At 48.2% G+C, this 23,988-nt stretch overlaps 5 protein-coding genes across 5 annotated transcripts in view; 2 read left to right on the forward strand and 3 right to left on the reverse strand.

Moving 5' to 3' along the window:
* The first annotated feature begins 609 nt into the window (after positions 1–609).
* On the forward strand, positions 610–2,807 carry LOC121589660 (serine protease easter-like). The gene is made up of 3 exons (XM_041908739.1): positions 610–1,051; positions 1,139–2,027; positions 2,113–2,807. Exons 1-3 carry the CDS (start codon positions 814–816, stop codon positions 2,720–2,722), a joined length of 1,737 nt encoding a protein of 578 aa, XP_041764673.1. The 5' UTR covers positions 610–813; the 3' UTR covers positions 2,723–2,807.
* A 1,340-nt stretch (positions 2,808–4,147) lies between these two features.
* Positions 4,148–6,408, forward strand: LOC121590034 (transmembrane protease serine 9-like). The gene is made up of 3 exons (XM_041909373.1): positions 4,148–4,643; positions 4,719–5,592; positions 5,662–6,408. The coding sequence occupies exons 1-3, from the start codon at positions 4,385–4,387 to the stop codon at positions 6,320–6,322; spliced, it is 1,794 nt and encodes a 597-aa protein (XP_041765307.1). The 5' UTR covers positions 4,148–4,384; the 3' UTR covers positions 6,323–6,408.
* On the reverse strand, positions 6,346–8,751 carry LOC121590035. The gene is made up of 2 exons (XM_041909375.1): positions 8,539–8,751; positions 6,346–8,451 (listed from the first exon to the last, which is right to left on the reverse strand). The coding sequence occupies exons 1-2, from the start codon at positions 8,553–8,555 to the stop codon at positions 7,332–7,334; spliced, it is 1,137 nt and encodes a 378-aa protein (XP_041765309.1). The 5' UTR covers positions 8,556–8,751; the 3' UTR covers positions 6,346–7,331.
* Positions 8,752–10,960: 2,209 nt separating this feature from the next.
* LOC121588684 (histone-lysine N-methyltransferase 2B-like) lies at positions 10,961–16,398 on the reverse strand. The gene is made up of 2 exons (XM_041906909.1): positions 13,797–16,398; positions 10,961–13,277 (listed from the first exon to the last, which is right to left on the reverse strand). The coding sequence occupies exons 1-2, from the start codon at positions 14,010–14,012 to the stop codon at positions 11,121–11,123; spliced, it is 2,373 nt and encodes a 790-aa protein (XP_041762843.1). The 5' UTR covers positions 14,013–16,398; the 3' UTR covers positions 10,961–11,120.
* Positions 16,399–16,981: 583 nt separating this feature from the next.
* Positions 16,982–23,988, reverse strand: part of LOC121589582 (WSCD family member AGAP003962) — a 34,721-nt gene continuing 27,714 nt past the window's right edge. The window contains exons 2-6 of the mRNA XM_041908610.1: positions 19,864–20,552; positions 19,700–19,779; positions 18,447–18,618; positions 18,197–18,366; positions 16,982–18,124 (exon numbers count right to left, since the gene is read on the reverse strand). Coding sequence (XP_041764544.1) covers positions 17,969–18,124; positions 18,197–18,366; positions 18,447–18,618; positions 19,700–19,779; positions 19,864–20,536 — 1,251 coding nt within the window. The 5' untranslated portion in view covers positions 20,537–20,552 and the 3' untranslated portion in view covers positions 16,982–17,968. The remainder of the gene's footprint in view (positions 18,125–18,196; positions 18,367–18,446; positions 18,619–19,699; positions 19,780–19,863; positions 20,553–23,988) is intronic.

The following is a 23,988-nucleotide window of genomic DNA, read 5'->3' on the forward strand; positions in this document are numbered from 1 at the left end:
CTATTCTATGTATTTAAAAAATATTTTTTTCTATTGTTAGTTTTTCCTGGCAAAAGCACACAAAAGTGGATTCATGGACCTGGGACACGTACGGCGTATAGTTTTGCGTTACCGCGGTAATTCTCGTGTGCTATGGAATTTTCAACTTTCAACAATCGACGGAAATCCTCTGGTTTTCCTAGCTCCATCAGTTACAACAGGCACAACAGCAACAATCCGTCCGCTGTTGGCGATATTTGTGCCACGCGCTTCGCCGCTACCTTCCCTGCGGCGGGAACTGTCTCCATTTTGTGAATCCGCGTTCTTTGGAAAACTGAGTATGTACTCAAAATGTGCCCAGCAATAGTCTATTCTTTGGTCTATTCTATTATAACCTGTTTCATTAATCTAGAAAAGTCTGAATATGGTGTTGTAGGTGGTGTTGCTGATTGTCATGAAGATTAAATGATACATTAATATATTTTTTAAATAGTATTGTCCACGACACGTTGCTCATCCCTGTACCAGCTTACTCTCATCAGCTGCTTTCGCTCAATATCTCTCAACAAAAGGAAGCGATCTTGAATCACGGCCAAATAACGCATCATCTCGGTCGAAGATCATCATCGGAAGCAACCGGTTTCAGTCGCGTCGCTGCTTCTCAGCACTACACTAGGCGTTTGCTCTCGTACGCATACGACGTGCGCTTGTCGGTCGGACTTGTTTTAGTCTGGGGATTCCCGGTGGCAGCAGAGTTTCCGTGTGTGGTGGAGGCATTCATTTCTTAGCTATTTGTGCCGGAGAGGGGCCAAAGATTATCAGTGTCTACACACGATGGGTCGCGTACGGTACTACGCACTCACGTTGGTTTCGGTGTGCCTTTTGCTGCTGGCAGCTTCCTCCCAAGCCCAAAACTGTGGCAAACGTAAGCAGGTAAACCTTCTAATTACAAATGGCTTAGAGTCAAAGGAGGGCGACTGGCCATGGCATGTGGCACTGTTTCACAACAATCGCCGATCGTTCGAGTATGCGTGCGGTGGATCCATTCTAGATCAAAATACGATTTTAACGGGTAAGACACAAACCTGTTTGTGACGACACGCAGCAGCTTTTGCTCATCTTATACTCCATCTTCCGAAACTGTTTTTTTTTTTCTTAGCGGCTCACTGCTTGTGGTTATCCAATGGATTAATCGCAAAAGAGCGGCTTCTGGTGCAGGTGGGACGCAGCCGGCTCCGAGTGGCGAGCATTCACGCCCGAGACCATGAAGCCTACGAACTGATCGTACATCCGAATTACAACGTTAATCAAATTGCGAACGATATCGCTCTGATCAAGCTTGCGACCGACATTACCTTCACGAACTACGTTCAGCCGATCTGCCTTTGGAACCGGGGCGATGATCAGAGCTCCATCGTTGGCACTCTCGGAACTGTGATCGGGTTCGGCTATGACGAGACCGATAACCCTACGGATACGTTGCGTGAAGCACGCCTACCCGTCGTTAACGCCATTGATTGTATCCAAAGCAACCGGGAAGCATTCGCCACGCAGCTGACCTCGGATATGTTCTGTGCTGGCTATCGGAACGGGACCAGCCCCTGCAACGGTGACAGCGGTGGAGGGTTATTCTTCAACTTCAACAATGTGTGGTATATACGAGGTTTGGTATCGTTTACGAAACCGCGCCAGGATACGACAATATGCGACACTAAGGAGTACACGGTGTTTACCGATGTGGCAAAGTATCTGAGGTGGATCGAGCAGTACCTCCGTGCGTCTAGTGGTTTATCGACCTTAATCGACCTACAGACCAACCATAATAAGCTCGCACTGCTGCCAACGTCCACGTGCGGTCCTAATGCGTATGCCGGTCGTGACGAATCCTCCAAGCCGGTGCTGCTCGGCTATCCTTGGGTAGCCCTACTGGAGTACACCGAGACGGGATCGCGCGAAAAGAAGACGATCTGTCAGGCGACACTGATTAGCGATCTCTATCTAATTAGTGCTGCACACTGCGTAAGCAGCATACCGAAGCGATACACACTGTGAGTATTTCGGCGTAACAATCAAATGTTTCGCCATCGTTCAATGCATTTACGGTGATTGTAACTCTCTTCATTTCCCTTGCAGAACGTCCGCTCGGCTAGGAGAGTATGACAAAAACTCTATGACGGACTGTCTCGATATCGATGGAAAAAGGATCTGTTCGCCGCCGGTTCAATCACTAACCATCGAATCGTTGATTGTACACTCGGGCTTCAACAAACCGCGCTACGCGAACGATATTGCACTGATCCGGCTGCGCGTCCGGGCAGACTTGAGCCGCAGTAACGTGAAGCCTATCTGCCTGCCAGTGACGAACGAGCTGCGTAGTCAGAAACCGAGCCAGTATATCCTAACCGCCTGGTCGTCCGGTTCCAGTGGCAACATACTGGAGCGTTCAATCAGCCAGCTTACCGAGTCGGTCGAGTGCCAAAAGCTGTACACCGAGCAGTCGGTTACGCTGGAGAAAACGAGTCGACAGATCTGCATCAAGCAGCAGCAAGAGTCTGGCACACGTTGCAAGTTCCCAGCGTCGGCAGCACCGCTGCAGCTTTTGCAGCCAGTGAACGGCCAGCAACGCTACGTCCTGTACGGGTTGCTGTCGTACGGGCCGAAAAGCTGTTCCGTGCTCTATCCAGACGTGTACACCAATGTGGCCAGCTATATCGACTGGATTCTGGATAATATTCATGAGTAGTGGCGCCAATTTTGGCTAAAGAACACTACAAAATACTCTATGTGATCTGTGCGCAATAAATTATTTCATCTATGGAGTGTTATAATTCTCTGATCTCGCATTGCTTACGGCATGAACTCATAAGGGAGTAGAAATGCTAGAGTTATTGTTGGTAGAAGTTATTCTCTTAGGTCGGACGATACTGCTACATAGGCCGGACCCAAAGTTCACAGCGCAGAGCGTCCTGTAACAGGTTGAGTCTTTACGTTCAATTTAGATGATTCCATCAGTCAGTCGGGTGAGTTGTCTATCTCTGAAATGGTCTATCCCGGTTCCAGCTGATACAAAATTAAACCGACGTTATTTAAATTCTCGTTTATGCGGAAGGAGTAAATAAATAATAATATTTTCAATAAGGAAAACAATTAATGCATTTCTTTGTAAGAAATACTTTCCTGTTTTGTCTGTAATTACATTCGCTGTATCGCTGTAAAAGTACCTCGTTCCTAAATGGTGTAAGCTTTACATACACAACTTTAGGACTGTTTCAGAATGACATTGAGATTGTAATCCCATGCAAAACTTCATATACAAAATAGTGAAACATTTAAAATATTTTTTTCGAAACTTTTTTTTTTTGCTATCGTCTGTAAACAGTGGAAGTAGAAATTGAATGTGCTCTGTGTGAAAACTGGCCCACAGGGTTCATTAATTTGTTCAATACCGCCTGTTACATGGAAAATGGCGACCGCTGGTATATACGGTTTATTTTGGTGTTTGAAATCTTTGTATGTAACTTTTGCCGTTGGGAATTGTTTGGAGTTTACATTTTGCTGCTTAAATTCATCGGATAATCAGAAAATAGAAACTACAGAATTCACATGGTGACATCGCTTGTAAGTGAAGCAAATTCTGCTTCGGCAACCAACTACTAGCATCATTCTGCGGTTATCAAAAGTTCCTATGACATCTGAAATCAGAGATCGGTTGGTGGTATAATGAACATGAACAAACCTTTTCTTTATAACAAGCTTAGATTAGCAATCTGATTGTGTTAAGAATAAACCTTTGTTAGCATGTACGAGTTTTGAATAATTGTGTCAGCAGTTATTGCTGAGAAGAAACAGTAACTAGAAAATAATCCTTAATCCTTTTTATCTTCAGGATATTTCTGTTATGTGTCTCATAGCCTAATGAAACACATAGTTAAACGTACGTATTTTTTACGTAACTATAACATAATGTTCATAATGAAACATAATGTTCATATTATGTTCTTTACGTTGTTTTCGACCTAACGATCACGACCTAAGCAACATTAAATTAAACAAAGAGCTTATTACGAAAAACATCGAACAATCGTTGCTCAGATGCATTAAAATCCATTTCTCTCTCATTTCTCGTCTCGCACAATACATGTACCGCCAGGCATGAACCTCTCTCTCTCTCTGTCGTCAAGATCCCTCGAATCACTCAACATCGACATAAACATTCGCAAGGGTTCATCTTGCCTCGTTAGCTACGATTCCGTCGCTCAATTGTCGCTGATAAAAATGAAACTGTTCCAGTGCGAGCGTTGGTAGTCGCGGATCATCGTCACCTTGAGCACCATCAGGACCATCCAGCTAACAGTTATCTTTCGCATACGCACATGAACTAGGGAATCCCCTTCGCCATTCCGCAATGGTTTCGATCTTGCGGGGATTTTTACCACTGATTGCAGTCTTCTGTACGATTGGCGAGGTGCGTAAAACGAACGCTCTGGATACGGTTCCACTGGAGTGTGGAGAACGCAAAGTGAAAACCATATACCTGGTGCAGCATGGTACCGAAACGAAGGAAGGCCACTGGCCGTGGCACACGGCCATCTACCATCGGGAGCAAGCCAGCTTCGAGTACGTGTGCGGTGGTTCGATCCTAGATAGAAACACGATCCTTACCGGTATGTATAAGTAAACAGTATCAGTGTACTTGCAAACTGTACACAAAGAAATTGACTAACTGATCGGTCGTCTAGCGGCACACTGTCTGTACACCTCCCGCGGACTGATCAAGCTGGACCAGTTGTCCGTGCAGGTTGGGCGCAATCAGCTGTCGGAAGCTAGCGTCCGCTCGCAGGAGCACCAGGCCGAGCAGCTTATCGTTCATCCCGGCTTTAGCCCGAACAGCGTCACCGACGATATAGCGCTGATCAAGCTCGCGACCGACATTACGATGACACGGTACGTTCAACCGGTCTGTCTCTGGAGCTTGGAACCGAACCTGGACCTGATCGTGGGCCGCAACGGAACGGTCGTGGGCTTCGGACTGACGGAGCACGATCGAGTGTCAGACTATCTGCGTCAGGCCGCCATCGCTGTAGTCGATTCCTGGACGTGCATCGAGAGCGACCGGCAGGTGTACGGTGCTACCCTAACAGCGAACATGTACTGTGGCGGAGGTAAGACCGGCGTGAGCGTGTGCAACGGGGACAGCGGAGGGGGAATGTTTTTCGAGCATGGCGATACGTGGTACGTCCGGGGGGTGGTGTCCTTTATGCCGCTGCGCGAAAACGTTGGCCTGTGCGACGGCACCAAGTACACCGTGTTCACCGATGTGGCCAAGTACCGGGACTGGATTGGGCAGAACGTGAACCCAACGCTCGCCTCCACCCGGCCCGATCCACTGCTCGTGGACAACAGTCCTAAGCTACGGATGCTGAACTTCAATACGTGTGGCATCAGCCCGTACACGACCGGAGCGAACGATAGCTTCCTTGCCTTTCCTTGGATCGGTTTGGTAGAAATAATTGTCCCCGGGCAGGGAAAAACAATGGCCGTGTGCCATGTGACGCTGATCAGCGAATGGTACGCCGTGGGACCGGCACACTGTTTCAGTAACGATGGAATGGAGTAAGTATCCGTTTAGAATCTATTTACTTACCTGTGCTAACCGTTTCGTTGTGTTGCATATACAAACAGGCGTACGCTCCGGTTCGGTGATTACGACAAGACGACGGACAAGGACTGCATCGAACGGAACGGCACGCTCGTGTGCGCTCCGCCCGTGCAAATACTACCGATCGAAAGAGTCATCGTACGGCCGGATTTCGACCGCCAAGCCATCACCGACGATATTGCGCTGATCGAGCTACGGCGCCCGGCCAACATCAGTCAGCCAAACGTGAAACCCATCTGCCTGCCGGTCACCGTCGACCTCCGCAGCTACAAACCGACCAGCTTCACGCTCGGTGGTTTCCCAGCCCAGGGCAATCGGGTCGTCGCTAGCCGGCCGACCTATCTCAACTCCGTCAACTGCCAGGAGCGGTACAATGCCATCTACTACCCGCTGCGCAAGAGCCACACGCAGATCTGTGCCGTTGCCGAGGTGTCCTCCACCAATCGGACCGAGCCGTGCGAACGGATGCTCTCCGGCTCGGTTCTGCAAACGGTACAGCAGCTAGGCCGGCGGGATCGATACTTCCTGCAGGGTTTGCTATCGTTCGGTGCACGGGAGTGCGATGCGACGGTGCCGGATATTTACACCAACGTGCCAATTTACCTCGACTGGATTTTGTACAACATGCGCGAATTTAAGCAGCAGGTGCCCGATACAAGTGAGCAGCTTATTTTTACGTCGTAAGATACGAAGGGACTAGAATATTTTTGAATAAAAAGAAGAGAAAGGAACGTGTTTCGGTTGAAGCGATTTAAAAAAAAAGCAACGGTTATTTTACAAAAGAGTTTTTTATAGCAATCGAGATCTTTTGAAAAGACAAGTTTTAAAACATCTACATTTTGCTGACATATTTAGGTAAGTCTCATCTCTGGCAATGTAAAGACATCTATCTGCCGGCAATCACCACCTTTAGGATATCCGCTATGGCGGCAAATAGTTTAGCAAGTTTCTGTACACAGCGGTCGTCCAGGAAATGAGCCAAAATCAACCATCAAGAGACTAGTTCTCGTCTTGTCTGGTCCGGTATAGGAAAACAACTTCCATTTCGTGCGTTATTGCAGTTATCTCAAGGATCAGAGGCAATTTGTGGTTATGCACAAAGAGGACAGGCTTCTCCTGAACAGTGTATCTCTGGATTTCGATATAGAGAGCGCAGCATACAGTTAGGATCGTTTTTACGATAGTGCAACTCCTCTGCTGTATAGAGATCTTGGTCAAGGAAGACTTTGTCTTCGTTGCATTGATTGCTCGTCCAATTCATTTTGGCTTCACATTTCCGTCCCACATGTTTTCATTCTGAAGATGTCGATGTCATCTTTGAATCGGTAGAAGATCGTGATCCGAATCCGACATTTTCCATCGCGACGTAGATAGCAGACGGATAGTCCATAACGTCGGTGAGATTCGAAAGACATCCTCGATGTTCTGCTCAACATCTGGCTCAACTTTTACCGCCTGTTAACTTACATCCAGCAAGCAATTCTTTCATTAGTCCCAGCGACTATGCTCATATCAGTTGTTTCAGACTGTTTCCCCCTTTAATACTGGTACTGATATGCTCTAAAACACACTTTATCATTTCCATAAAATAAATTCTTCCTTGCTTTTTGCTCCTGGCGATAGGAACTCTCAGCTCGACCTGCTGATCGCCTAATAGTCGTATGATCAGTTCACAACAAAACTCTTAGCATAATTAGGTGGATTTAATGGCACGTACTTTAAGCACCTTCTTGTTCTGATGTACCCGGGCGATGTGCCGTTCGAGGATGTTGCCGCGCAGAAATCGCTCCCCGCAGTGTGCGCACGGTATCACCGTCAGGCCCTGCGGTACCTCACCATGCACCTCGTACAGGTGCCGCTTCAGGTTGTACGATTTGGTGAACCGCATCTGGCACGGATCGCACGCCAACGAGCAACGGTTGCCGCGGTCCCAAGCGTGCTGCTGGTTCATGTGCTGCTGAAGCTCGTAGTGCGTGGCAAAGCTTTCCTGGCACCGTTCACAGTCGGGCGGTGGTTTTTTAAAGTTCGGTTTCGCCTTGGCTCGCTTCTTAATGCGTGCCGGGGGCGTTTTATCGGCCTTACGAACGGCCGTGCCGTCGGCCGGAGCGTCAGTACTTTCCGGTGAGGATTCGCTTGGCGGAACGGTGATCGAAAGGTTGCCGATGGGTGTAAGTACTGCTACACCGGCTAGTGGGAAGCCAGTGCTATCGTTAAGACTAGTGCTAAGCATACTGTTGTCATGTGTGACGCTCGGATATGGCTGATATGGCAGTACTGGCTGACTTACTACCGAGACCGTCGGTGATTCGTTCGTGACTAGAAATGGTTCCGCTGTTATCGGTAGCGTTTCTTCCTCCTCTTTACAATCGTCCAGCTCTGCAAACTGTTGCACAGGTGTGCAAAGAATCTCCTCCGGCTCGATCGCTGCAACCGGTTCCACATCCTCCACCTTTATCTCCACTACCGGGTGCAGGAGCGATAGACTCTGCTGTTTATTAAAAAACGTCTGCTGCTGCTGTTGTACAAGCTGCTCCTGCTGCTGTCTTTGTTGCTCCAGCAGTATCGTGCGTCTCGTGCGGATAAGCACATCCTGCCTGAGACACTCTTCGCGAAACTTACAAAACAGATCCAGCATTTGCAAACACTTGTCGCAGATGACCGCGCCGGCCTCTTCCGTTTGGGCAAGGTGGACCGACGTTAGCACCTCGATCATTCGCACCAGCTCATCCTTGGGATCGCTGTCGCCCGGCGGGAAGAGCGGGTGTATTACAATGCCATCCGCAGCGCACAGCCGACAGAAGAAGTCCTGAGCACTGTTGTTTGCAATGCAGGGGCGGGCGGGAAGGAAGAATCGGTCAATGAGACTCGCGCATCTAATCGTTGCAAATCGAAAAACTCACAATGTACCCGTATCCATCGGTGTTTCCTTCCAGACATAGAACTAGCGTGCGGGGTTGTGTGTGTGTGTGCGTTGAAAAACTTTCTTTGCGGGAGTTGTTCACTTTCGTCGCCGTCTGTCTGTAGACCGTCTGCGATTCGCATGATTTGTTTACAAGCGTGTGCGCTGAAGCCGCAAACGGCCACGGAGCTATGTGACAGAACTGCAAAACAAACTTGTTTTTTTTTTTTGTTGCACAATGTAATAATAGCAATAAAAATTCATTGACAATTTATGCAATTTTTTTATTGTAAAGCATTTGAAAATCACAGAAAAAAATTCACCAACACCTCACGTACCAATCGAAACATTTAAGAATTGCATTCATTTTAGACGATTTCACTTTTAATTGGTAAAGTTCATTTCAATTACATTGCCGCTGAACAAGAGCATTCAAATAGCACAAACCTATACACTAAATTTCAAAAAATAAAATTAGGAACTTATTTTTGCTTTTATGTTTTTATGTGTCAACATTTAAATTGAATTACACGTGAAATGACCGGAATGACTCCACTGTTATAGCTTCCAAGAAACTCACCACCATGAGTGGTGAATTTAAATAAGGGTTGTTTAAAAAAATGCAGCTGTTTTTTTCCAAAATCAAGACAATTTCAAATTGGATCAAAAGTGTCACAAATCTTCTTCTCGAAACTAAATCTTCAATTGTGCTGCTCGCCATCTTCACCGATCATCGATTTTGTATTATTTTGCTCATTTTGTAGCAATTAGATTTTGGGAGCTCGGAATCGGACCCATTCGATTCCGATGCTGAAATGGGTTCCAATTCCGGAGCCAATTTCGGAGCCGATTTCGGAGCCAGAAGAATCGGAATTTGCTCCGTAATCAAAATCGGCCCCGGAATCGGAATCAACCTGGCTGTAGTAGGCTATAATTACCAAACAGTGGATTTTGCCTCAGCAGAATTTCGCTTCCTAGGCATAGTAGCCTATGCCTTCTTTTGTAGTAAATTAGGTCATAGTTAACCACCAAACGAGCAAGTTGGTTTTTATTTGCTCTCCGTTTGAACTGTAACACTGGTAATCGCAATTTAACGGAAAACGGCAATAACGGAATCAGAGTTGACTCCAAATTGGAATTAGATTCGGAATTAGAATCAGTTTTTGAATTAACATAATATGTTTCAGAAGCGAAACCAGTCCGGGAATTTCCATGAGAATGAATCGTTTACTAGTAAATTTCGATTCTTTGCGGCTTTGGGGTAGTCATTGGATCCAAACTTCTATTCTTAATTTAAAACCGTAACCGATTCCGATTTCGAAGCCGATACTGATTTCGAAGCCATTTCCGATTCCGGGGCCGATTTCGATCATGGAATCGATTGCGATTCCTATTCCAGAACTGATTCCGGACTTACTATCCGGAATCGATTCTAGAAATCGTCGGAGCTAGCCGAATTCGATTCCGACGAAAACTTCATTTTTCCCATCACTAGTAGCAATGAATGAGCAATGAGCCGGTCTGGTGGTACAGTCGTCAACTTGTACGACTTAACAACATGCCCGTCATGGGTTCAAGTCCCGAATAGACCGTGCTCCCATACGCGCAGAACTGACTATCCTGATATGGTAATAATAAGTCACTGAAAGCCAAAGCTCACTTCACTAGTGGGTACTGGCAGGCCTTGACCGACAGCGGTTGTTGCGCCAAAGAAGAAGAAGAAGAAGTAGCAATGAAACAGTCAACAGTCGTCTACTCGTACGACGTAACAACATGCCCGTCATGCGTTCAAGTCCCGAATAGACCGTGCCTGACTATCCAGCTATGGTAACAATAAGCCACTGAAAGCCAAGCTCACTTCCCTAGTGGGTACAGTCAGGCCTTCACCGACAGCGGTTGTTGTACCAAAGAAGAAGAAGTAGCAATGAAAGCAATGAAAGTAAAAAAAAAGTTTCAACAAAAGAGAAAACTTCTTCGGATGCACACAACCTGATGAACTTCCTGTTACGATCTTCATTTTTGTTAAAAATATTACGTGTATAAGTATATTTTCCTTCTGTATAACTATCAACAATTACGACTAAGAACAAAACAAAGCACATGTCTCGGACATCTGCCTAACATCTACAGCACTAACTAGACAAGGAGAAACAAAATAATAATCTGTCCTAAAACTGCTAAGGCATAGTAAAAATTCGTTTTCTGTGTTGTAGTTTGCTGTGTTGTAGCCGGTCTCATGGTACAGTCGTCAACTCGTACGACTTAACAACATGCCCGTCATGGGTTCAAGCCCCAAATAGACCGTGCCGCCATACGTAGGACTGACTATCCTGCTATGGGGGGAAATCAATAAGTCACTGAAAGCCAACCCCACAAGTGGGTTGGCAGGCCTTGACCGGCATCGGTTGTTGAGCCAAAGAAGAAGAAGAAGAAGTTTTGCTTGTTTGTCTGTTTGTTTTTGCTCACAAGACCGCAACAACAAGACGCAAACACACACAACGCTCCGGAAACAGAGCGGAAGGCGACGTGGAGTGGTGGTGGGACGGGTACTAGGGAGTGGGAAAGGAAGGAGGGGGGGAGGGGTTACTTTTTCGCAAACTTGGCTTTAGACTCGTCCGCCACCCAGGACTGCTTGTGCACGTTGTAGAGATGGCCGAGCAGCTGGAACCGGCGCGGGAACCGCTTATCACACTGATCGCACGGGAACGGCCGCTCCCCGGTGTGCGTGCGCATATGTTCGCCGTACGCAAACTGGCTGCGGAAGGAGCGCTGGCAGATTTCGCACGCAATCGACGCTTTCTGCCGTTCCCGCGTGCGGCCGCGCGATCGTATCCGGTCCTGGTGCGCCGCCAGCAGATGCTCCTTCAGCTGCGCTAGGTTGTTCTGGTCCGCACCGCAGATGTAGCACGCGTACGAGCGCCGTTCAAGCGCATCGATCTCGTCCTCATTGCCGACGCTGCTCTCGCCAAAGCCGCCGGCATCCTCGTGTCGATGGTGGTGGTGGTGCTGCTGCTGTGCGTTAAGCAACCGACCAGCAATATCTTCCACATCGCTAGCACCACCACCGCTCCCGTTCGGCAGCAACACACCGCCGCCGGCAGCAACGATGGCAGCAGGGGAAACGGCCGGCAGGGATATAGTGGCCGCTCCGCCTCCGCCCGAAAGCGTCGATCCATCCGCACCGCCGCCGTCCAGCATCATGTGGGTGCGCATGTGCAGCACCAGCCTCGTCTTGCCGGCAAACGATCGCCCGCACAGCAGACAGGGATACTCCATCCGGCGCCGCTTGGGCCGCGATTCGACCGAGTCCGTGCTGCGGCGGCGCACGCTCGGCAGCCGATAGTCCTGCGGCAGATCGTCCGAATCGTCGTCGGAGTCGGACGAGAAACCGGCCTGCTGCTGGTGTTGATGTTGTGGCTGCTGCTGCTGTTGGCGTGCCCGCAGCTCATGGAACATTGCGTACAGCAGCATCTCGCGCTGATCCTCGACCGGTGGCGGCTCGCTCTCCGAGTCGGAATCGTTGCGCAGGAACAAACTTCGCACGTACGACACTTCCGGCTTCTCTCCGGCGCTGGTTGCATTTGAGCTGCGCTCCTGCCCGGACGGTGGTTGCTGCTCCGGGGAAGCGTCCGACATCGAGGCAGTGCGTGTTGTGCCCTCCCAGTCCGGTGGTGCCCGGTGCTGGAGCAGTATCGAGCGGAGCTGCGATGCGAGGGGCGTTTCGTTCGCAAGGACATCGTCCTTCGCCCGCTGGACGGGCGGTGACGGTGTGTTGGTGGCACTCGGAGGTTCGTGTTTGGTGGGGCGCAGATGATGCGTGGAGGTGCTGCGGTGTGGTGGCTGACCGCTGGGTCCCTCCAGCGGTGAGACCGAGGTCGGTGGTGGTGGTGCTTGTTGCTCCGCTGGGGCACTCCCAGCAGTCCCACTGCCATCGAGCAACATGCGCTTCAGCAGCGAGGACGTAGAGGCGGACGTGCAGCTGCCCGTTGAGTTGTTCCCCGACAAAGCACCCCCTCCTTCGTTGGTGTCGGACGCCGCTTTCGCCGGCGACCGGTTGGCAGGGGAGGAGACTCTCTGTTGCTGCAGCAGCATCTGCTGCAAAAGCGAGGGTTTAATGTCTTGCTCTTCGTCTTCGTGCTCTTCGGCCTGCTGCTGGTTGTCCCCCGCCGGTGGGACAGGGTGGGGCGGTAAATGGGGCGTTTGCCGCGGTGATTCCGGTTCCGTGTTCGGGGACGATCGGCTCGTAGTGGAATCACGCGTTTGCAACAAAATGCTGCGCAAAATCGACGACATGCCGCCACCGTCCGTGCTGAGGGCAGCCGGCTGGGGGTCGGTTTCCACCGCCGGTCGATGCTGCTCCTCCTCCTGTGCACCCTCTGCCCGCGGTTCACTCTTAATCCTAATCGCTGGCACCGGTGGCGGCGTTGCTGACGCATGCTGTGGCGGTGGCTGGTGATTGCTTTCACTAGTGGGGGGTGATGGCCGGTGCATCAACAGGGCTGGTGGTGGTGGTGCTGACGCCGTCCCGGTCCCCCGATGCTCCTCCTCCTCCTCCTCCTCCTTCTCCTCCTCATTGTTATTGTTATTGTTGGGCGGCTTCCGCTGGCCTCCCGTGCGTAACCGCTCCAGGCGGAGTATCTGATCGTTGGCGAGACAGCGCCTCCGGTACTGATAAAATTTGTCTAGCGTTTCGACACACTTTTCGCAGACCTTCGCCGGGTAGTCCTCCTCCAAGGTTATCTGAGAATGTGCAAAAACAAAGAGAGAGAGAGAGAGAGAGAGAGAGAGAGAGAGGGAGAGGGAAAGAAAGAGAAAGAAAGAGACTCGTTAGAGAGCGCACACGGGTGGTGAGACAAAGTGTGTGTATAAGTGTCCGCTTTTTGTGTGTCGCGAAGGGCACTGGCGAGCGCGCGCGGCGGGTGAACGGTCGTGCAGGAGGTCGTGCACACACACAAACACACACACACACATACACCGCGGTGCATATTGCTTGTTTGCGCACAAAGAGAACGCGTTCGCGCTCGCGCGCTAGTTAACCTCGGTGGTGGTGGTGGTGGTGGTGGCGTTGGTGGCGGTGGCGGGGAGGACGCGAGTGCTCTCGCCGCACACGCTCACGCGTTGCATGCGCACCGGCCTTGTAGATGAAATCATTCACACTGCCACACAGCCCTTGCGAGTGAGACACCTCGTGCACTTTAGCCACACAAGCGGCGGACGCTCCAAGGACGCGCGGCGGGGCTGTGTGTGTGTCTGTCTCACCTGAATCGAGGTGCACTCCAGTATCATCTCGATGAGTAGCCGCTGCTCGGTGACGGACGACGGCGACGGCGGGGAATGGTCCTCCGGCCCAGCCGGATGGCCCGGCGGCACCGGGAACAGGAACAGGCTGGTACTACGCGGCTCGTCGCCGGACAGGCACAGTCGGCAGCAGGCCTCGAGCCGGTGCGGCGGGGGCAGCACTTCTTCTTGCGTCATTGTCCCTCCGCCTGCTCTCGCTCATTGCGCTCCCGGACGCCCGAATAAAAAAAAGCACGCGTCAAACACTTTGCAGCAGACACAAAAAAATGCGTCGGCCACGTGAACGCACTCCTGCACACTATGAGCAGGAGGTGGCCGCCAGGGGAGGAGGGTTCAGTGGGTATGCCACCACACTCACTCCCACGATGATCGGTCGGGTTGCTTGCCTCCTCCACTCCGCGTCACACACACACACACACACACACACACACATACACATACACACTCACAAATCACACAGAGAGCGCGCAAAGACTTTCACTTGGGGTGGCTCCTCCAGGTATTTCTTTCGAATTTGCGCAAAGCACAAAAGGGGGGCGCCCGCGCGCTAGCTAATACACCGTCTTCCCGTTTGCTTCTTTTGTTGTTGTTGCTTGCAGCGGGCTTACTGCGCGTCAACTGTTTCGCGTAAACAAGCGCACGGCGCGCCGTCAGCACCGTTGTTTATCCTCTCGCAGCGCTAGAGATGTTCGTTTTTAGCGAGACGTTACACACGGACGGCGGTGTGTGTGTAGGTGTTTCACAGGATCACGGATTTTTCGCAGCAAACGCAAATGCACGGTAAGCTAAACCACTAAACACTCTAGTAGACACACGCGAGCGCGTCTCCGTACGTGGCGTTTCGCGTACACGGCGGCCGCTTAACAAATGGCGCACTTAGGGAAGTGAGGATGTGCTCGGGTCGGCCATCATCGTCCCTATGGTAAACAGAGCCGTAGTGTGTGCCGCCACAGCAACTGTGTGGCAAGGCGAGGCAGCGAAGCGCTGCTAGGCAACGGGCGTACGGCGGTATCGGACGAGCAGCATTTGCGTCGATAACACGAACACAGTGCGGTGTTGGTGTTAGTGGCACGGCACTTTTCTAATCACGGCCGGGAAATGGTGACCGGCTGGTGGTGCGGACAGGGGACAGCACCTTTCTCTAGCACACTCACTTTCCACGGGATGGCAGATTAGCACTGGCGGCGGCTGCTGGCTACGTCTGTCGTTGCTGTCGTTTGCCTCAATGTGCGCTTGCTGTGGCCGTCGTCATCGATGCTAAGGAGGCCTTGCTCGGTGCGTTGTTGTTGTCCTCCATTGCCATCGCCGTCGTCGTCGTCGTCGTTGAGGTTCGTGTGCGCGCTCTTTCACTTCTGCAGCCGCTCGTACGGCACTCGCTCGCTCGCTCGCGCACACGTGCGGTGACCTCGAGTCGGTCGCTGAGTTTGCCGTGGCTGCCTTTCAATGCGCTCCAACAAACGGGGTGGAGGGGGGTGGGCGCCAAGTACGTTGACGGGGCCGCCACCCGAGGAAGGTTGCTGCCGTGTTGCGGTGTTGCGGTGTTGTGTGTACTACTGGCACCTCAGCCGTCCTCGTCCACCTTCCGCAAAACCTTCTCTAGCACATGCACACACTCACACACAGCTCAGGTCAATAACAAATAAATGTCAAATTTATTCACCACACCCGCGCACACATCCTCACCACATTCCGAACGGGTGGTAGTGCTTTCTCGCTTCGTCCTGCTCTCTTTCCCTCTCACACATACACTCTTACAGCGCAGCGATAGAAAGGGGATGACTTGGGAAAGGGGAGAGGGAAGCCACCCTTGTGCCAACCCACAAACAACAAACCGATACGTCACCAATAATGCTTATGCTGCGCTTATATGTTGGCCGTTTTGTGCTCCAGACACACGGGGAATGATGCGAAATAGCGAAACAGCTCTCGTCACTAGACACCACTACAATCGCACTTTGCCCCGTTTTTCCCGTCGTCTCGCGTAACGACTTCGGCACCGAAAGGGAACGCGGGTACAACGGAGAACGTGTCACGGGGATGCACCGGACAGGGTGCACTTTGCCTTTAACTGCACTGTCATTTGGGCAAACGAGCAGCGGCACCCCGGCCGCAGACGGGAAAATGCACTTTTAGGGTCGGAGCTAAAAGGGACACTTGCGCCCTATTTTTTTGCACACTACCGTTTCGTGGGAGTGGAGGGCCAACGCGGCGAAAAGCGTTCCACCAACGAGAAGAGAGTGGAAACAAACGGCACACGACGGCAGCGAACGGCAGTAGCAGCGGCTAGCGATTCGCGAACTAGGTTGTATGTAGACCTCCGCTCGGTTCATTGACCTCTTCTCACGGTACGGCGGCAGGAAATATTCCGTGCCGTTCGGGGAAAGCTTTCGAACGCGTACGGCGGATGTTGAAACTGGTCGAAAAGCATTCGAAACACGCGTTTATGAGCGCAGCTTGCGTTTATAATTTATCGCTTGATGTCAAAGTATTGCAAGTAACGGATGGATACTCGTAAATTGCAAGATGAGGCCACATTTACCGCACCAACTGAATCGAATTGCGAACGAAAGCTTTCTAATGGTAGTTTGCAATAGACCCTGACATATGTGCACCGAAGGCGCATGGCCGGACATCACGGTTGAAGGTAAATAATAGTTTATGAAATGATTTAAAGTTTCATATTTTTGCATACTTTGCTAACTCATGTTTTGAACTAATTTTCAAAGCCACAAACATATGATAAAATTCTACTTCTTTGTACGATAATTGCTTGTGTTGGGAAATTCAAACTAAAGAGGTTTAATATTTTCAAAGCGTATTATTTTTTTCTCTTTAAACGTGTTAAACTCTTGCCGTACTAAGAAGTCATGTATTTTATTTAAGATTGCAGCTAAACTTTTTCAATAAACTTTCGGATAGATTAAAATACCCAAACCATCGCACAATGGTTGCGAAAACGCTTGAAAAGGGGTGAAAAACGCTTCAATTCATAATGACAGTTGAAACTCATAGAAAACATCGAACCGGATCGTTTCGAAGCGATGAAAAGCAGAATGATTTTATAATATAAATCTTGTATAAATGACCGCAACACGTGTTCCTGTTTGTAGAAGTTTTTAAAGCGAACGGTAGGGAAAAGACACATCTGAACACCTCTAAATATTGTTTATTCCTTTTTTGTTCTGCTCTGGTGTCTACACATAATGCACATCCGTTTACACCAGCCCAATGCTATCATACATTGTGTTAGTTCTCGGTTGCTCCAACCATTGGAACAGGATTACTAATCGTTATGCGTTGGTGATTTATACTTTCTTATGTACCATTAAGCTTCCCTTTCTTTCACTGTCCTCGCTTGTCATGAATGGTAGTAAAATCGCGCATACATTTCTAATAGTACAAATGAATACTGCTCCCGCTTACCTACGTGTGTATGCTTATGTGGTAGCTATTGTTCCTAGGTTGCTCCTAAAAGTCTTACCAGTTTCTTCTAGCTTCTTCTACAACGTGTGTTGCTTTCTACGTCGTGAACGGTTTTGTAGGGAGGTGTGTTGCCGTGCCCTTTAGCTTCCTATATAGTTTAGCCTGGTAAATCGTGCTACATTACTTTGGTTTACGTTTAAGACATGTTTTGGCGCTTGGCTACGGATCCGTCGCGACTTGCGGCAACTGTCCCGGATGGCAACATAATCGGGATTCCCTTGCTGACTAGAATGTGTTTCGCTAATTACAGTAACAAACAGGAAATGGCTGTACAAAACTGGGCACCATGCCCACGCTATGTCTTTTGCACTGGGCGCGATTGCACGGCGAACCTCTAACCGTTACACAAATAATGGAAGCTTTTAAAATCGGGTCCGCGTTCGTTTGTTTCGTTTTGTGCGGGAAACTGTGTCTGAGATTCTGGTTGCCTTGTGGTTCGATACTTATGAAAAACATTTCTTTAACAACACTACTTAAGCTTTGTACAAATACTTTGTGAGCAAAAATATAGGCGCTGCCTCTGTCTGGCGTCTCGGTAACAAGAGTAGTAGTGGTACGACTGGGTCCTATTGTTAAGAAATAATTCGTTCATAACCAATTAGCTTAAACCAATCGAAACCATACATCACAATTACAGCCACTGATTTTGCTTAGTGTGCGTCGTAGCGGCCGAGGGCTGCATACACTTCGGCACGCTTTTCGTCAATTGCTGCGTGCATTGCTGGGCTGTACGGATCGAACTGCAGAATGCGCTTCTTGCGCCGGTAAATGCCTTCCTTTCGCATAAGGGCACACGCCAGCAGCTCCTACAACCGAGAGAAACAATTGACGTTATTTTACATCGAGATATCGTATAGCAAATATTCGCCTTAACCTACCTCGTCCGTCTGGTAGTTGAGAAATTTCAGAATACTGCGCAATGTACCCTCCACGTTCTCGACTAGATCATCGTAGAAGACTAGCTTAACCTCGCCAGTGAAGTTTTTCGCCCACGAGAGATTCGTTTGTTCCCATGCCCAAAGTTTATTTTTTACAAATTGAGTCCAATCTGCAAAACATAGCAAGGTGGGTACAGCGTGATTAGGCCGGTGCTGAATGGTCTATTTTTTCCTAATCGACTTTACTTACATCGACCCTTGGTCCTACGATAACGATCAGGCGAGGCAAATCCTACGTGGCCACCAGATTGGCGATTAAACTCCGCCAGAATGGCCCGTTCCGGATCCCGTATCAGCAGGATCGCTTTGGTGTAAGGGGCCCAGGCGTGCGGACCCCACTCGTGCGTCTTCACTACTAGCACCTGAAGAGGGAGGAGGGAGAGAGAAATGATATGTTATTTTTCATTGAATCAAGGTAATCGTTGCTACCTGTAGGTCGGTTTTGTTATGAGTCTAATCGAAAGATTTTAAATTAATCGTTAAGTTCTGCGAACTGCGTTACTGACTGTAACAACTCGGACTAAATCAAGGTAAGGGCTGCGTTGTTCGTCCTATATACGATGATAATTCGAAGAAAGCATGATACTCATTGAAATCACTGTTTTCTTTGGCCCCGTTTCTTGGTACACTAAACCCCATTTTCGACGTAATAACTCGATAAAATACCTGCATTTCAACGGCACAATGATGGCCATTTTTGTCTAAGTTCTAGAAAGAGCTTTATGGTTTAATGTCAAACCTGATTGGGGGAACCTTTTACGATTATTGAACTTATCTGAAATATTAGGAGATTACAGCTAAAATGCAGTTGCACACATGTTTTAACTGTAGCAGCACATAAGCAATTGTGAAGCAATTATATATTCTATGCTAAAAATGCTGTACCTTTTTTGTGTACCTTTTAATTACTTAAAGTATTTTTCACTAATTGGTTTCCATTTTAGCGATCAAAACAGTAACTATCACTTGCAACTTTCTTGTAATACGAGTGCGAATCAAAATCTCTAATGTTTAAAAGCGGCCTATCACAACATATTCTGCAAACTAGCACCAAAAAAAAAAAAATTGTGAAAAAATGTCCAAATAATATTTTTTTGTATATTATTCAAGTCAATTACTATTGCTCTACTATGATTAGCGGCTTATATTCTACTTCTATGCCATATTTTTAATAGAAACATCGTTAAAACATTTGTAACTTTTTGTGAAAGGGATGAAAGGGGGCGCTTCCTGCTGCATACCTTTTTATAAACATGATTATTTTTATAGTTACAAGCTCTACACATTACATAGAGATCGTTACTATTCACCAATTGCTAGATGGAACAGTTTTGTACAATGTATCTTTTATTTCAACAGTTAAAAGTCTTTCGTCCCAACAATTGCCCAATGCATTTCCTGTTACTCCATTTTCTGCAACATTGTTGCAGTCGCTGCACTTACCGACGAATTAGCAACGCTTTCCGCCGGGAAACCACTTTTAAGGAGTCCGTAGTCTTTGTACACACTTCCTGTTAGAATGCCTGAGAAGAAGGATGGAAGAAAACGTGTCAAGCATTAGTCAATTATCACCTCACTGCATCCACCCCATACGCCTCATCGCTTACCGGTTGCTTGCTGGAGTAGATATCGCAGCCAAGTGTTACCACTGCCCGGGAATGAAACGAGCGCCGCCAGTTCCGGTTTCGACTGCTGTCCCTTCGGTCGGCCAACTGCGCCACGGCTTCTTACACTATCACTATCCACTAGCTTACCACTAGACGGGTCACCACCGTTAGGCCGAACTGGATGCGAGGAGCTGCCCGGACTGCCTCCGGCAAAGGAAGCAACGGCCGGTGGACCGGCAAGTGTGTCACCGTCGTCCACCGTCTGTCCGCCCGGCTGTACTGCCGCACCGGGTGCTGAGTGTAGGTTCTGGTTGTGACTGTTGCCGCTGTTGCTACTGCCGCCATTGTTGCCGCCTCCGCGGTAGTTGTACACGTTAAACTTTTTCACGAAATGGCCCGGGAAGGTTTGGAGCAGCTTGGATGGCTTGCGGGGCGTCCGGATCGGCGCGTCCAGATAGTGCAGCTCGGTGCACCATTGCAGCGGTGGCTTTTTGCCCATCAGGCCAAGATCGCGGTTCCGAATCGTCTCGAACTCGCCGTACCCGCGTGGACCATGGACGCCACGCTTCTGCTGCGGTCCCTGCAGGCTAACGAACGATAGGAACAGTATGCCGCCGACGTACACCAGTATGGTGCCGGCCACCCCAAACAGTCGCCAGCCGCGCAATGCCATGGCCGCATTATCGCATCTAGAAAAAAAGGGAAAGAAATTGAAAGACAGAGGTCATAAAACGATCGCACGTGCAAGAACAAAGTTGCGGCCATAGCTGCTCGAACAGCAACAGAATCGGCCGTAGTCTATAATCGTGATTATAAAGTTAATTTATCGTAGCACACGAACTGCAACGGCTGCCAAGAATGGATCATTTGTTCTTCTCACTCACAATGCCGCACGAACAGTTCAAAGGGTTTAAATTACTTTCCTTCCAGAAAGCTCGCACACGTGCACTGTGCAGATGGAGATGTTTTATCGGGTTTGTTCGTTTTATAGTTAATCCATAGTCTATTCTAGCATAGTCTCGTATGGATGAACGGTTCATGTCTCGTTCATGAACTCTCTGAAATGACCTACGTTCTCTCAAGGGCAATAACGCACACCCGGACAGCTCAATGACTCAAATCAATTGACACCAAGAGTTTTCTTCTTTCACAAAGCATCGTCACAGCAAGAAATGAGCTTCTCGGGCAGGTGTTATTTATGAAAATAGTTGACTGTGTTTGCAGGGTTTTGATTTGTAGCTTTCAGTTCAGTTCAGCCCTTTTTGTGTTGCTACCATCTTGTAGCGGGGTGCTAAAATGCTACTACATCACAGAGACCATGCTAAACAGCTCACTTGAAACCACGAAACATGAAACGATGAATATAAATAACATAGGATAGTTAAGTAGGATAGTTGTAGAACAAAGTAGGTCCAGGTCGTGTGATCATTATCGCCCTGACCAAGGCGAGGGTAATTATTATTAGCGTGATTGAATGTGACCAGAGTCACTAAGCAGATTAGTTATCGAATGATAATTACAAACCGTAGTTTCAAGTGCCGGTAGCCAATGGTAATCATTAGTGCTTTAATAGAGGATGGTTTGTGATTCAAGAGAGAGCTTCTGCAATCGGTTTTGAACATTGTACTGACTGAATTGAATTACATTGGTATAAATGAATCGGAAAGCGAAGGGGGTACGATTGATAGCATGGACAGCATAACAAGTTTAGTTTACTTTGTATTTATGTTCATAGCAAGTCTTCTATATTGTCCGATATTTGGCACATGTCAGAAAATTTGCGACAATTGGCCAATTTAAGAGATATTTAATTCGTTAGAATTGAAATAAGATCATCTATTCTTCGCAAATAAACATTGACATTTATAAAATCATTGAAAAATATCAAAATTTAAATTGAATGGCCAAAAATTCTTCTTCTTCTTTGGCACAACAACCGCTGTCGGTCAAGGCCTGCCAGTACCCACTAGTGAAGTGAGCTTGGCGGCTTTCAGTGACTTATTGTTACCATAGCAGGATAGTCGAGTCCGACGTAAGGGGGCACGGTCTATTCGGGACTTGAACCCATGACGGGCATGTTGTTACGTCGTGCGAGTTGACGACTGTACTACCAGACCGGCCCAAAAATACTAACAATATTAATCCTGTTAATGTTAATTGAACTTTCACTAAAAGCAACCTATGTGTCAGCAGCCAAAATTTGAAAGTTCTATCAGTCGAACTCGATCGGGTTGACCAAAAAACTGAAACAACTTCGTCCAGAAGCTTGCGCGATCAAATAACGGACGGACGACAACATCGTGCGGCAGTTTGTGAACATCGGATTATTACGCTCCAGCATCTACAACACCTTGGCACTATTAGACAACATTCAGAGGAAAAGAGAGTTTGGTTCCGAATGGCCAACGACCCTGAGCTCCAAAGGAAGCTGACGAGGAAGACAGAGGAAAAAGTGGCTACATGTTGGCTACGCTGTGTTCGCTTGGCCGGGAGGATGATGCAAATGGCCGAACAGTGAAACAGTACATTGAAAACATAAGCATAGATAGCATAGGAAGCGGAAATCAAGTACACTGGTCTCGCAGCGGGCGGGAATGATGCGACAATTCAAGGCGATCATTTATGGAGATCTTGATGAGACAACCTAGTCAGCGAATCGGCCCCGAAATATCAAAACATCCTCCAGCAACGTTCTTTCGAGAATTCCTGGAATAGCATGATTCAAAATATATATTCTAACAGCTTGGTCGCAAAGTCGTAGATTTATTTTTATTTTTATAACAATGAGTTTACCAAACATTGAACTAGTGTACAAAGCAAGATCAATTATACAATTAATTGTATCGTGGTGCTAATGATACACTAGGTACAACTTGGTGATACAATAATGAAAAAAGGTTATTACAAAAAAAACAAATATAAACAGAACTGCAACGAAATCTAGCTTATTTTCTTTTAAATCAATCTTTCTAAACGACCAATCTAATGGGCTCTGCACACACCCGGTAACCCGATAGAACAAAGGCAGTCTGTGGTGCGGGCAGCCCACATTCTCATGCAAGTGCAAAAGACGGAACGGAGCATACTTTCACCGTACTTCAGCAGAAACTTTGGAAACATTTTACGGCTGCACCGCAATGCTATGCAAATTTATTCCGAATATGCATCGGGGTGGTGACTGTGTCGTCTCGCCGAAACGAGGCGCTTCTTGCGTGGACATTCGCCTTCCGAGCGGCCAGGGATGGGGTAGTTCGTAAAAGTTAACCCCTGTCTTCTATTTAACGGTGTCAGCAATGCTGTGTTCGGCAGGACATTTTACCCCACGTTGCCCAACTTGTCTGTCGCATGGGCTCCTAACGTAAAGTACGTATCCTGGGCAATACGTCGTAAAGCGCAGCTGGATATGATTTTGTACCGCCGGCGGGTACTTAAACGTAAGTTCAGTAGAAGGCACTTTGATGTGTCTCGTTTATGAGCTTCGCATTCGTTGGGCGTCAAGCGTGGTCGAAGAAATGTGCTCAATTTCGCCAATCACTGGAAGTGGAAGGAATTAGGAATTTACAGACGGTGGAAGCCACTTTAAATCATTTGATTATAGTTAAAAAGCATTATTCTGTTTTGCTGTTGAACAGCTGACGCGTCGTTTGCCTTGCCAGTAGAGAAAATGGGTAAAAAGATGGATCCGTTTTTATATTTAAATTAAACTACAGAAACATTTCCATCAATGATTCATCAATCATGCACACTTGCTAGTTTGTACGTTGAAATGTTCATTAAGTATTACTAATTACGAATCAAAAGCAACGAACGCTTGCGCGAACAAGCTGAATCGAAGGACCGATATCGGATATCACCAAACAAATTAAATAATCCAATGCAAATCATCAATCTTTCCTCACCTAAACCCGAAAAGAGAGAAGTGGGCCAAAATATCCTTTCCTTTTGGCTATTGTGTCCTTCTCTCCTCTGTATCTTTTCCCTCGCACTATCCCGTCTGTCTACAAATTGGGCGATAATTTGTCGATCGATTTTCGGAAAGCGCACGGCATATCCTTTTTGCATCAGCCTCGTTTGCAGAGCTGACAGAACAGAAAAAAACCCTCCCAGTTTTGCTTGCGGTGTGAT

This window comes from Anopheles merus, chromosome 2R (genome assembly GCF_017562075.2).
Source record: "Anopheles merus strain MAF chromosome 2R, AmerM5.1, whole genome shotgun sequence".
Lineage (NCBI taxonomy): Eukaryota > Metazoa > Arthropoda > Insecta > Diptera > Culicidae > Anopheles > Anopheles merus.

Coding starts and splice junctions, on each gene's coding strand:
- LOC121588684 (XM_041906909.1), bottom strand. CDS start 14,012: ATGACGCAAGAAGAAGTGCTGCCCCCGCCGCACCGGCTCGAGGCCTGC. Junction 13,278..13,796: donor TGGAGTGCACCTCGATTCAG/GTGAGACAGACA, acceptor GCACATTCTCAG/ATAACCTTGGAGGAGGACTA.
- LOC121590034 (XM_041909373.1), top strand. CDS start 4,385: ATGGTTTCGATCTTGCGGGGATTTTTACCACTGATTGCAGTCTTCTGT. Junction 4,644..4,718: donor TAGAAACACGATCCTTACCG/GTATGTATAAGT, acceptor TCGGTCGTCTAG/CGGCACACTGTCTGTACACC. Junction 5,593..5,661: donor TTCAGTAACGATGGAATGGA/GTAAGTATCCGT, acceptor ATATACAAACAG/GCGTACGCTCCGGTTCGGTG.
- LOC121589660 (XM_041908739.1), top strand. CDS start 814: ATGGGTCGCGTACGGTACTACGCACTCACGTTGGTTTCGGTGTGCCTT. Junction 1,052..1,138: donor TCAAAATACGATTTTAACGG/GTAAGACACAAA, acceptor TTTTTTTCTTAG/CGGCTCACTGCTTGTGGTTA. Junction 2,028..2,112: donor ATACCGAAGCGATACACACT/GTGAGTATTTCG, acceptor TTTCCCTTGCAG/AACGTCCGCTCGGCTAGGAG.